The sequence below is a fragment of the Chelonoidis abingdonii genome, chromosome 19, assembly GCF_003597395.2.
Source record: "Chelonoidis abingdonii isolate Lonesome George chromosome 19, CheloAbing_2.0, whole genome shotgun sequence".
Classification (NCBI taxonomy): domain Eukaryota; kingdom Metazoa; phylum Chordata; order Testudines; family Testudinidae; genus Chelonoidis; species Chelonoidis abingdonii.
The window spans coordinates 25,745,168-25,758,390 of NC_133787.1; the positions used below are offsets into that span (position 1 = coordinate 25,745,168).

The window sequence follows — 13,223 nt, forward strand, 5'->3', positions numbered from 1 at the left end:
AATAAAAAGAAAACTGTTTCCTCCTATGCACATCACAGTTAGTTGTTTATCGTCTTTACCTTTCATTGTAATAACTCATTCATTACCAATTCTGAGCAGATGCAGTTGCTACAGATGACTAAATTGGTCCTGCCCTTCTAAATGTTTCTGGATATTTGATTTGTGCTGATTGAGAAATTCAGTGTTCTCCATACTTTAGGTCAGATATGCTGCAATATCTCATTAAATGACTTTCCCCTTATGTTCTGGCAATCATCTTCACCCTGACCTTGGTTGCCCTTCATCTGCCATCTCAGAATAGGAAGTGACTCAGTCTCCATGGAAACCAGACTACAGACATGCTTCTTTATGTGAGATTATGCTTTCCTCCAGAACCAAATCTCTTATGTCTGTGTAAGGGATGATCTACTGAATGGTTTTGGATTGCAGTAAACACAGTGTTTGCAGATGCAAGGCTAGAAGAAAAAGATATTTTTCTCTTTCAGAAGTTTTGAAGTGAAAAACTCTGAATTGACAAGAAGTTACCTTATTTAATGTTTAAAATGTGAATAGTTGTTATTAAAATGTGGGGCTAACTCATTATAAAATTTCAGTCACAAGGAACCAAAACAAGTGTCACCTAAGAGTCCTGTTTAGCAATGTTTTTGCTGCAGAGTTAACTTGGGTTCTTATGTGGGTGTTGCCTAAGCCCCTGCCTGTCCATAGATAAAGCACCAAAGTTTGGTGATGCTTTAAACCTGTGCTAGGTGGTCTGGCTGGGGGTACAGGCTAGACCTCGGGTGCCACTTTAACTTGGGCTGGTAACCCACCAATTTTTCAGTGAAGAAGCAAGCCAAATCCCTAAAGTGATGATAGTTCTTTCAATGCCTTCCCACAATTCACCAGGGAAGAATCATGGAGTAGCCCTGCTTATCACAGCAACCTTGGGATATACTCCCCAGAGGTCTAGCAACACAGGTGGATGAGTGGGGTACCAGTGAGGGCACAATGGATATCAGTAGCCAGGAGGTGTGAATCCTAGCTCAAGTAGACATACATATTAGCTCTGAACTAGTGCTCTACAACTAGTAGTGCACTCACAGCAGGACGGGTAGCAGCTCAGGCTAGCCGAGCAAGTACAATCCCCCTGACTCCATCGGTACATACTGGGGTGGCTAGCCTGAGGCACTGCCTGTGCCACCGCAACCATGCTGCTATTTTTAGGTGCTAATTTGAGCTGAGCTAGCATGTGTGCATTTACCTATGCTGGGAATCACACCTCCCAGCTGCTGGGTAGAAATATGCAGTAACTTGAATATGGCTTTGTGGTGTGGCTGCTCATATCTGTGCAGCAATCACTGAAGTTAACTGTGCAGTGAACAGGTACCCTCTGATCACCAACCCAACTAGCAGCACTTAGCACCTCTTTGTTACTGTATATTAGCAATTGAAGACCACGTCTATACTTGAGCTAGAGATGTAACATACATGTGCTAGCATGCTAACTAGTGTGGCTGCACCGGTATGGAGAGTGTGATGGGCTAGTCATCCCACGTATGATCCTGCCAGGATCCTAGGTACTTGGGCAGCTAGCCCATGCCACTTCTTGTACCACTGTGGCTACAACTGTGGTCTCAAAGCTAACACACATACATCTACTCAAGCTGGAAATTACTTCTCCAGCTAGAGGCACACATACTCTCCGTATCACTTGAAGTCCTGTTAGATGCTTTGTGTGCTAAACTACACAGTTACATAAACCACTTATAGATAATCTGTTCTTTGAGTGGCAGTATCTTCTCTAATTTTAGTTATAAACACTGGAATGGACTATGATCACAAGCATGCTTTAAAAACTGTTTTGTTGTCATCTTTAGCAAAAACAAAAGAAAACTAAGTATTCTTTTGCAAATAAATTAGCTAAATATGATAATCTGTAAAGCTATATATTAAGATTTGCTCTGCTTTTACACTTTATCTGCTTATTACTCATTTCTCCATGTGACAGTCCTTCATTTGTACTTGGAGGGAGGGGAGAAGTACTGACTCTTTACTCAGATGTTCCTTTATCAAATGATAACACACAGGGATGTCTAATACTTATGTTAGTAAAGGTAATTTAGCAAATGCAATTCAAATGAAATGCATTCTAAAACGTGTCATCTAGAATTCTAACTTTTCAACTCAATGCTATTTGATACACAATATGAACAGTTTCAAAATAATAGTAATTTAGTAATAATAAATCATTGGTGAACATTATCTGAAGGAGACAATAATTCACCTCATTCCTCTTTCTTGAATGTAGGCAAGAAAAATTGGTAACTAGCTATGCTAATTAACATCAGCTAAGAATCTGGCCCTTTATATTTAATTATAAGACACATTTGGAAAGCAAATGCCAGAGAAACAAGTTAAACACTTCTGACTAAAAATTATAGGTTCTTATGTTCTCAAAGACAAAACATTCCAAGAACCTTTTTTAATTGCTCTAGTTCACGCTCAGCAAGTCATGCACAACCATTATTTATATTATGCAGTTTGGGCCTTTTTTAGTTTTTCTTCAGAATGTTCACTCCCCCAAGATTTCTTTATTTGACATGGTCATTCTCTGTTAGATAGAAAAAGAATGACTGTGTCTTAGCTGTCACCCTGGAGGAAACTATCCTTTACTATTTCAGTGCATATCACTTGGCCTGAGTGCCTGGACTCAGATCTGAAAAGAATCTGGTGTGTTTTCTTAAGTGCACCACCTTTCTGTGACACGGTTGCTGCTAAAATGCATTACTTGTCTTAAGTGTAGTAGTCAAGATGATAAAAAAATATAACCCCCCCCCCCGCCCCCGTTATGGTATGGTTCTCATTAAACAAGCTTTGCAATTGTTTTATAGGCCCATGTATAGGCCTCAGGCTTTAGCTAACCAACACAAAATAAAAGTTAAGATTCTAACTGCTCAAAGATATTTGTTTATCAGCTTAGAGAGCGCAGGGTGTGGAAAAATTAAGTATGAAGAAACGAGGTACGAAACATTGACAAAAGAGGAACTGGGAGGAGGACAAGGGGTCGCTTAGAGGCCAGCTCAGCTATATCAAATATGTATTTTGCTTGCTTGAGGTAAATCAAAAGGAGGGGTCACAAGATAACCAGCTCAACACTGCCCAAGCGTATGATATCTGTTAAAAAAAAGCTTGCTAATTTGCAATATTCTATATGGTAATGGCTTTTGCAATATGTAACTGCAGTAGGGGTCATAGAACAGTCAGTATAATTAACAATAACTGAAAATACCCCAAACTGGACTTATTGGAAATAACCTGCTGATTTGCAATATTAATTTACCAAAAAAGGCAAATAACTTTGTGTTTTGCGGTTTTAACCTTTATAAGCTTGGTGAAATTTGTAAGGGACAGAGCAGCTTACCCCTTGCATGGGGGACTCGCTGGCTCTTCCTGTCTGCATACTTGTAACTTTTGTTATAACAATAAAGGTGCCTTCGGCTTGTCTGACCCAAAATCAACTGGGTGGTCGTCCTTTCCCCGACAGAAGATTTTATTTCTTTTAGAATGGGAGTTTGTTGTTTTAGTTTTAGTAAACAACCTGCTCATAATAGGATGAACGGGGTCTTTGGACATGACTAAATCCAGATTTGTAAAACCAATTTCTCAAGTGTGTAAGGGGTAGGGGGAGAGAATCTGCATCTCTCCCTCCTGGCAATCATAATATCCTTATCCATTTTGCCCAAATATCTGCTTTATTAGGCTTGGCTTTAATCTCCTGTATTGTGGCAGCCAATAAGTCCTCAATCTTTTTATCCTGAATATGTGCAGTGTTTTCTGCTGCTGTAGCTTTTAACTCAACTTTAAATTCTAGAGATTGCTCACACAGGAGCCAATCCTATCAAATGTTTAATCCAGCACAGTCACTTATTTTGGAATATTTCTAAAAACTTTCTTTTAATTTGCTTCAGTTGTCAGCACTGGAACAAAATGACAGCTTTGCACACTATGGCTCATAGCTGTATGTATGAAGAAAGTGTGTGAGTTCCTGTTTTTACTGTTTGACGTTTTAAAATGTCAAAAATTAGGACAGATTTATTTTGAGGAAAAAACAGTAATATTTGTTACATGAGAATAACTAAATATTTAAACACTTAAACCATCTCAAATTTAATAGTATAATTTATTATTATTACTATAAATTCCTCTACTTACTCCTCCAACCAGAGTCCCAGTTGTGGTCTTGATTATTATTGCACATAGGCACACAATGATAAAGAACAAAACTGCAATCAATGAGTTGAAAATATCCTGAAAATGTATTATAAAACATAATTAACTTTCATTAAAGTACATAGCTAACAAATACTGAAATGTGTATACTTGTAGCATACAGCAGTCTTACTTTACTCCTTGAAGGAAGTCAATGAAAAAATATTTGTCATGTTTAAAAACATTAAATGATTGCAAATATTCCCAATATCGTTACTACCTGCCAAGAAACCAGATCTTTTTGCCACTGAAATGGGATTAGGTAATATCCAAATCTGATCTAGAGTGACAACAAGTGTTATGATGCTAAAAACTGCATTCCTGAAATAACCCCCTTTGTCTGAGCCCTGGTCTACACTATGAATTTTATGTCTGGGTGTTTTATTCATTTGATATTGTTAGTAGTGAGAGTTTTTGTAATTCTAATATATTCATTATTTAAAAGACTAGCGCAATTTAAAACAAAAGAATACAAGAGAGCAATTATGATCTTTTTCCATAGACAGACAGTAGCTGCATCTTACCTTTGCAGAACCCGTGCTTACATTTTTTTGAAACAACATGGAGCCTGTTCAGAACTGTTAATTAATTAGGCACTAGCACAGCACTTGTTTTTATGCATAAATCACGAAACATAGACTTGCATTTTAAAAGATACAAATCAATACTTACAGCTAAAGGCCAAAATAAGAATTTCATCTTTTTATCTAGTTTTAGTAAGTACAGCAGAAAGAACAACACAGTGATGACAAATTCCATGACTGCAAGTGCTATAAAGGCTTCATGGGATTTCGAAGCAGCAAAACAGACGAATGTTATGAATGCAACAACCTGAAAGAATAAGAGCAGTATTTACTGATGTTGACCCCGTGCTAAAATGACAGTGGAGGACATGTTGCTCTGTACCCCGCGCCACACTGTACTGCAAAACTTCCCGCTGTCCTGCCCCGCATTGGCCCCGTCTCTGCTCATTCAAGGACCGACCTAAGGCCCATTAAAGCCACTACGCCACTTAATTTACTTCAGGGGGGTTTAGCGGACGGCACTCTGACCAGTGGGGCGCTGCGGACCTCTCAGCCCGGCCCGCCCCCCAGGGGCTCGCCCGGCGCCTCCGCCCAGCCAGCCTGTCATCGTACCAGGCGGGCGATTTTCAGCGCCCCCGGCAGGGAGCGGGGGTAGCCGGTGTTCACCTCCACCATGGCGCGCGGGGGCGCGGGACCGGGATGCTGCTGCTGCGGGGCGGTGCCGGAACCAACTGAAGCGGCGGTTGGGCGCGCGCGCGCGTCGGATCAGCCGGCGCTGGAGGAGGCGGGGCTCGGTCTGGCCCAAGCGCACAGAAGGGGCTGGGCAGGGGAGGTCAGGGTCGTTCGTGCTGCCGGTCCCGTGCTCGCTCAGTTCCCTGTGCCTCCAGCTCTACCTAACCCCAGCCCTGAGGCACAGCCAGCCTGCTACTGCCTATTCTCCAGCCCCCACCTCTGTATGCCAGCTCATACAGCCCACGCACCCCTGTATAGCTAACCCCCTCCCACTGTCCAGCGCCCCTGCAGAACCAGCTTCCCACAACCCTCCACCTGTATAAACCCCCAAGTCTCCTGTCCCCACCTCTGTATGCCAACTCATACAGCCCACCCACCCCTGTATAGCTAATCCCCTCCCACTCTCCAGTCCTCCCTGCAGAACCAGCTTTCCACAACTCTCCATCTGCTGTATAAACCCTCCAACTCTCCATCCCTCCACCCCTGTATAGCTAACCCCCTCCCACTCTCCAGCCCTCCCTGCAGAGCCACCAGCTTCCCACAACCCTCCACCTGTATAAACCCCCAAGTCTCCTGTCCCCACCTCTGTATGCCAACTCATACAGCCCACCCACCCCTGTATAGCTAATCCCCTCCCACTCTCCAGCCCCCGCCCCGCAGAACCAGCTTTCCACAACTCTCCATCTGCTGTATAAACCCTCCAACTCTCCATCCCTCCACCCCTGTATAGCTAACCCCCTCCCACTCTCCAGCCCTCCCTGCAGAGCCAGCTTCCCACAACCCTCCACCTCCTGTATAACCCCCCAAGTCTCGTGTCCCCACCTCTGTATGCCAACTCACACAGCCCACCCACCCCTGTATAGCTAACCCCCTCCCACTCTCCAGCCCCATCCCTCTATAGCTAACTCCCTCCCACTCTCCAGCCCCCCATAGCTAACCCCCTCGCACTTTCCAGCCCCCCCCGCAGAAGCAGCTTCCTACAACCCTCCATCTCCTGTATAAACCCCCAACTCTCCATCCCTCCACCCCTATATAGCTAACCCCCTCCCACTCTCCATCCCCATAGAGCCAAATTCATACTACCCCGCCTCCAGACCTCCACCCCTGTACAGCTAACCCCCTTCAGCCCCCTCATCGAGCCAACTTCCTACAACCTCCACCTCCTGTAAACACCCTCTGCAACATTCCAGACCCCCACCCGTGTATAGCTAACTCCTTCCCACTCTCCAGCCCTCCCCCCGCAAAGCCAACTTCCTACAATCCTCCACCTCCTGTATAAACAACCCCCCTGAAACTCTGCAGCCCCTTCCCCCCGCCCGCGTAGAGCCAACTTCCTGCAACTTTCCAATAGTCCCTACAAGTGCACTGCGTTCTCCATTTATCAGGTACTGTATATAGGTTCCATTAGCAGATAGGGAACAAGTGACTTGGAAACAAACGCACCGTCACACCGGCAGTAGTTTGTCAAGCTTGGTTGCTCAATGCATTGCTCAGTGCTTAATACAGTAGCGGAGGTGGGCTCATACAGGAAGCAAAACATTACAGCAGCGGAAATGCGACCTGTTGGGATCTAGGAAGCTCTATGCGGCTCGAGTCTTATACTTAAATTTTAGAGCTCAGAGCTATCGGGATGGGCCATGTGGTTATTCAAATCGTTGCGGATCCGGCCTCTCCTAAGTCCTCAGTGTACTCGGGGCGCTCAAGCTGGCCTCGAGTTTTGTAGCTGGAAGCGCCAGCGGAAACACTTGCTACCTCCACTGATGGCTAATCGCAGCCTCTGCATGGCTGGCTGCTCCCAGGACGCCTCATGTACGTCTGGCACTTCTGCAGCATGAACCGTTTAGTTGTGTTTAAAAAGATTATTGATGCCACCCTTGCGCCCTGGGGTTTGTAGCATCAAGAATCTCTCGTGCTGTCTCTCAATAGATTTATTATTTGAGATGAAAGTACTGTAGAGAGAGAGAGCGAAGAAGCAAACCCCGAAATAGCTTGATGGTTATTGCTTTTCACAAAGAAGTAGCTGACGCTTATTTGAAGGGTATTTGAGAAAATGCATTTGATCTAGTGGCTGTGGTGGCGGTAGTTTATGAAACATTGTTGCTGTGGTCCTTGATTTATCTTTTCTTAAGTATGTAGCTGTATGTACATTAAATCTGCTGATTGCAATAGGCAGCCTCTATTAGTGTTTGGCCTCCGGCAGATTACTCAGGATAGAGGAATTACAAAGGGTTCCACTTGCCAAATGGGGAAGTTTTAAAAACAAAATGAAATGCTTGAAAAAGTTTCACACCTTGCAAAATATCCCTTATTCTTCATTTCTAGAAAACAGGATGAACTGTGGCTTTTTTTGTTTGTTTGTTGTTGTAGTAGAAAGGAAGAGGCAGTTTTTGAAATGTTGAGCTGTCAGGAACTTTCAAAACCCTTTTATGGCACTAGTCAGTACTTATAAAGCAAGTATCCATCTCTACTTCTCTATTAAGATGCACACATGAACAATATACTGTAATTAAATGCCCTGAGTGCTTGGTCAGCTATCCACAGTGAACAAAGGTGCAGTGAACGTTGTAAAGGGACGTTATCAAATTGTAATCCAGTCAATTTCAGAAAATGAGTTAAAAGTAGTTTTAATTATACCTGTTCTGAGTTTCCTATAAATTGATTTTTTTTTTTTTTACGATCACAAAATTCCCTGTTTTTAATATGGTTTCCCTCCACTGTGAGAGAGGCCCAGACAAACAGAGAGAACCTGACTTTGCACAGGCTCTGGAGTCTGCACTACCTGTTTGAATTGTGGAACTGTGGTTTGTCATTCTGCACACAAGGTTCTGTCAAAGGTGCATAGCATCTGTTTTTCTCTACTCTTTTCAGTGATAGTTTATCTTAGATGTTACTTGTAACAATAGTAGGTATAAATTTTTAGATGGATGAGTGACTTTTAAATTGAAAATATCTCCTTAATATCTAAGTTCCTGATCCTGCAGAGAGCTCTGCTGACTGTGAAGTCTATGGTGCTTTGTTCAGGCACAAGGATCTGTCAATAATTCATTGCAGATTTGGGGCCTATTTTCTTATGGTGAAAATAAGAACTAACAAACAACCGTACATAATAAATAATCGTACTCAATGAAGGTAGGAACCAGCTATTTGACTACTTGTAGTGTATAATAAAATATAAAGTAAAGCATATGAATTATAGCCATGGTAGTTTAATGGAACATATTTACTGTAACCTATAACTCCTAAACCTAAAACTCATTAATATATTCATTCTTACAAGAGTCCTGATAGTGGCTTGGATATACAGTCTAAGAGCAGTTTCCTAGTTCTTCTAACAGTGTGTTTTTTCCCTGTTTTAGATAAACACCTCATTAATGAAGGAGAGAAAAAGACAGTTGTAAGTATAATATTTTCCTCAGAAAAATGTAGTTAGTATATTACTATTGCAATATAATTATATTATGGAAATGTCCACAGGCTAATGACTGGATCTTTGGTGTGAGCTGGTGCACAAATCTAGATTCTTATCTTGCATTTTGTTCCAGGCAGGCAGACCCTTGCTGAAATCATTGAGGTAACTTAAAAGAAAATCAAGAGGATTTCATGCAGGAGCTGCTCATGTGGAACATAAATTGCTTGATCAGGGCCACAGAAGTAATCGTCAGCATTCTGAATGTAGCGTCCTTCATTTACATTACATGTATTTTGGCTATAAATTCTAAGTACTCAATTCATGGTGTTTTAAATCTAATTATTTTATGAATTATTAGTAGATGGTTAGACAAAATACTTTTCACTCATTTTAGAACCCTGGATGGCTAAAAGAAACTGTAATTTGCCTGAGAAAAATCTATTTATGGCTGTTGAAGTGATAACATTTAATGTATAGTAAATTGTATTCAAAGTAAGCGTAAAGTCTTTTGGGGTGAAATTTGACACAGTGTGGATGGCTGTGTAATGGGTGCTGTAAAAGGTGCAGCAGCACTGCAGGGAAACCTCTGCAACTTTGCATGCCATGGAAAGGGGTTCTGCACTTCTGAAAAGGATGTTGTGGTGATGAGTTCGTATTGGACGGTGCAGATCCAGTAGCCTAAAGCCTACAGGCATTGAATCAAACTCTTATTATTTTAATAGCCACAGTAACGATAACAAGGCATATGGGACTGGGAGCAGATGTGCAGTTGCAAACATGGTTTTGAAAATCTGGCCAGTTGAAGCCAATCTGTATCAGTTTGCACACGTAAGGCCCAAAACTGTACTGGCAACTTGTATCTTTAGACATTAAAGGTCTGATCCCCCACTGTGTTGTTCCATGTTTATTCCAGCACAAAACTCCATTCCTTTCAACATGTCACTCCATTGTAAAGCTTCTACAATGCAATAGTGAATCAAGACCTGAACTCTTGAAGTTTAGATGTTCTCTTGGAAATGCCTTAACTATGTCGACACTAGAATTTGCTCTAGTGTATTTATAATGCTAATTGATTATTTTTAGGCTATAAGTATGTGTTTCTACATTTGCTGTCAGTTATTTCTTTGCAGTAGCATTTATTTAGTATTGAAAGGTTGGTGTCCTCTTTCACCAGATCTGCGTTGAGGGGAATATTGCAAGTGGAAAAACAACATGCCTGGATTATTTTGCCAAAACTACCAGCATTGAGGTATGGGGCTTGAACCGTCTTAATGTTCAGTCAAGTCAACAAGAGTTTTCTATTTATGGCATTGACAGTATTCAAGTCTACTGCAGTATTTCCCAAGATTAAATGAGAGTAAGATAAATTTAAAGGCACACTGTCAAACATTTTCTAGTTTTTAAACTTTTAGCAATAGTCTCAGAAATTTAAAAACAATACTTTTCTTTCTTGATGTTGCCCTTTTTCATTTGGCAACCAATAATTGTCCTTGTTTTTAGTTAATGGAATGGAAGCCAATATGATGGATTGTATTTTTACTCCATTTGTGCTTGGGTTAATTGTTGCCTTGATGCTACAATCACACACTCATAGCTTTGCTCATGTAAAATAGACTGGGTCTGCCTACTTGATTAAATATATATTTGAGTGTTTCCATAATTAAGGTCTGAGTTAGTATTAGTTTCTTGGAGTATTGTGAACTGCTGCTACAGAGTCAGTGGAAGAATCAATATATATATTAGGAAAATTCTTAGTTGTTGAGTGGCAGATATAAAATATATGCAATTCAAAAATATTCAACAACAGAACATAGTATATTCTGTAAATCAAATTTTGTCCCTCAATAAACTAACAATAACCAATAGAACTACCATTTTTATTCACTGCGCTTTTAAAAATCTTAAATGGATCTCATAATAAGCAAAGTCAGAGACAATTCACGTAATTAAACTAAAATAATTCAGGTAAAGATATGCTGGTTTGCTGGGAAAAATACATTTGTATACTCCTTTTTGGAAGTTTGTCAAACAAACCTGAGAGTTGATCCCACATTCCATAGGCAAAATGCTTTTGGATGAGGAAAAGACAAACCTGTTGTTAATACTGTAATTGCTTTAATCAAAACAAATTCAGAATAAATTTCAGGAAGCATTTATTTGAGTGTACATAAAATCTTAAAGGTGTTGATAGGTCTGCTAAGAAGAATATTAATACAACAATCTAGGATTCTTCATAGGGATACTTAGTATTAAGAGGGTCCTTGATAATTTAAAAGGAATGAATTGAGTTGAATAAATAGCCAGTAGCCCAAAATGTTTTTTTTTTAAATATGTATACAGTGCAAAAATTTAAAAAGTAAGTGCATGTAGTTTAGCTAGCTAATCTCAGACTCACACTAAGATCTTAGAAGTCCTGTATGCCCTGATCATGTAGTTTGCTGGATCCTCATGCCCACATGGAGACCCCCTAGAGACGCTTGTGGTTTTAGCTACTTAGGGCAGAATAGACCTTCTTTTTCTGTCTAATTTTGATTATTATTAAAGTTCTAACTGCATTTCTTTTTGATCCACAAAAATAAAATGAGAGTTATGTATAATGGCATATTGATCTTCAGCTTTTATTCCTTTGTCATTCTGTTTTGTTCTATGGGAATTTAATCTGTGAGCAGCTCTTTCACATGAAATACCCTCTACATTCGGCTGTCAGTTCTTCTCTCTTTACACTGTTACTGATAAACGACAGCCTTTTATGGGTATCAGTCAGCCATTGCTTTGTTTTGGTGGGCTGATAAAAATAATAATGATAATAATAAAACTACCAACCAGGACATTTTGTAATTAAATGCATCTTTTTCATTTGTATAATAGCTCTTAAATATTAAATTGTGTATTTCATTAAATCAGTACTTTTTTCTTTTTTTTTTTTTTTTTTTTTTTAAAAAAGGGATAGATCCTCCAGTACAAACTTTTATAAAAATGGTCTTATGTTGATACATTCAGATAAATAAAATAAAACAATTGAAATCACTTTGGGCCATGTGGAATGAATATCATTTTTTAATTAAGGTTTTGACGGAACCTGTGCCTAAGTGGAGGAATGTACGTGGTCACAATCTTCTGGTAAGTGGCAGGAACTAACCTTGTGATTTATGTTCTGCTAAAAATATGGACCCTGATGTTCTCAAAGTCCTCTGTGCTTAGATGCATTGAAGTTCCTAGCAAGGATATGGTCACAATCTTATGTAACTGAAAATTAATATCATGATGGTGATTTTTTTTTTCTCTTGTTGAGGAATGGGCATTAAACCTATTGTGTGCAAAAAGTAGCCCCGAGAAGGACTTGGGCTCTGATCTTGCAAGCAGTTCCATGCTAATGGTCATTGCACCCACAGTGAGCCACATTTTGAAATCAGTGAGCTCTGTGCAGGTGTAAAGGTCTGTCTGCATGGAGCAGATTGCAGTCTTAAAGTGATCTCAGAGACACAATGGGTCTGTTACTGCCTGGCAGTGAGTTCTTTAGTTCATAAATAAACTAAGGCCAAGACAGCTCTTTCAAATGCTCAAAGCAAGCAGGAAAGTGTTTTTTAATACTAAAGAATACAATACAGGTAGAGTGTGTAGTAAGGTGAAAGGAGTTAGATTTGGCAGTCAGGGGGTGCTATGTGACTGCTGAGAAAGTGTCCTGCAAGATGTTGAGTGCCTTCATTGATTATGGTGAGAGTGCAGGGTCATCCTCACCTCACAGAATCAGACACTTTTAATGCAGTGATGCAGCACCGTCAGAGACTCCACCCTCTGATTGATAAATAGCATTATTACCCAGAGCGGGGGGTGTGTTTGTGAGTGTGTGTGTCACAGAAATAAAAGTAAATGAATAAATTTCACTTCCAGCCTAAATTGCACATACCTGCACTTTTGTACTCACAGTATGCATTTTGGCTCCATTACTAGTAGCAGCGTGTCCTGAGGAAAGCAAATTCTCTTGGGTGGAGGTTACCGATGTTCTGCTTTCTGTTTTTCTACTGTCAGTGTAGCAGGGGGATGCACTGCTTCATGCCTTGTTGTGTCACCAACATCTTCACCAGTAGATCACCTGCCTCACAGCTCTCTTTGAGGTGGGGGGAGAGGCCAAGTCCGTGTCCGCAGGCAATTCAGATCACTTTAAACCCTGATATTTGCTATTAAGCTGTTTTGCAAACCAACACTTGATCCTAAAAACTCCCTTTTTACTATAAAGTGTTATACTTTGGGTTTATGGTACAGGCTGATATTTGCTGGTGTAAAGAATTGAAGTGGGTTGGGAGTCCTGG

At 40.7% G+C, this 13,223-nt stretch overlaps 2 protein-coding genes across 4 annotated transcripts in view; one reads left to right on the forward strand and one right to left on the reverse strand.

Moving 5' to 3' along the window:
* LOC142045740 (chemokine-like factor) overlaps positions 1-5,519 on the reverse strand; it is a 17,574-nt gene extending 12,055 nt beyond the window's left edge. The window contains exons 1-4 of one of the 2 annotated variants that reach the window (XM_075073874.1): positions 5,385-5,519; positions 4,921-5,079; positions 4,192-4,287; positions 2-2,590 (exon numbers count right to left, since the gene is read on the reverse strand). In XM_075073874.1, the coding sequence (XP_074929975.1) occupies positions 2,552-2,590; positions 4,192-4,287; positions 4,921-5,079; positions 5,385-5,447 (357 nt within the window). In that variant the 5' untranslated portion in view covers positions 5,448-5,519 and the 3' untranslated portion in view covers positions 2-2,551. Of the gene's footprint in view, position 1; positions 2,591-4,191; positions 4,288-4,920; positions 5,080-5,384 lie in introns of those variants that run through there. The other variant, XM_075073873.1, reaches the window with a different exon arrangement.
* A 1,448-nt stretch (positions 5,520-6,967) lies between these two features.
* Positions 6,968-13,223, forward strand: part of TK2 (thymidine kinase 2) — a 28,816-nt gene continuing 22,560 nt past the window's right edge. The window contains exons 1-4 of one of the 2 annotated variants that reach the window (XM_032803765.2): positions 6,968-7,313; positions 8,861-8,898; positions 10,088-10,162; positions 11,980-12,033. In XM_032803765.2, coding sequence (XP_032659656.1) covers positions 7,142-7,313; positions 8,861-8,898; positions 10,088-10,162; positions 11,980-12,033 — 339 coding nt within the window. In that variant the 5' untranslated portion in view covers positions 6,968-7,141. The remainder of the gene's footprint in view (positions 7,314-8,860; positions 8,899-10,087; positions 10,163-11,979; positions 12,034-13,223) is intronic. The other variant, XM_032803767.2, reaches the window with a different exon arrangement.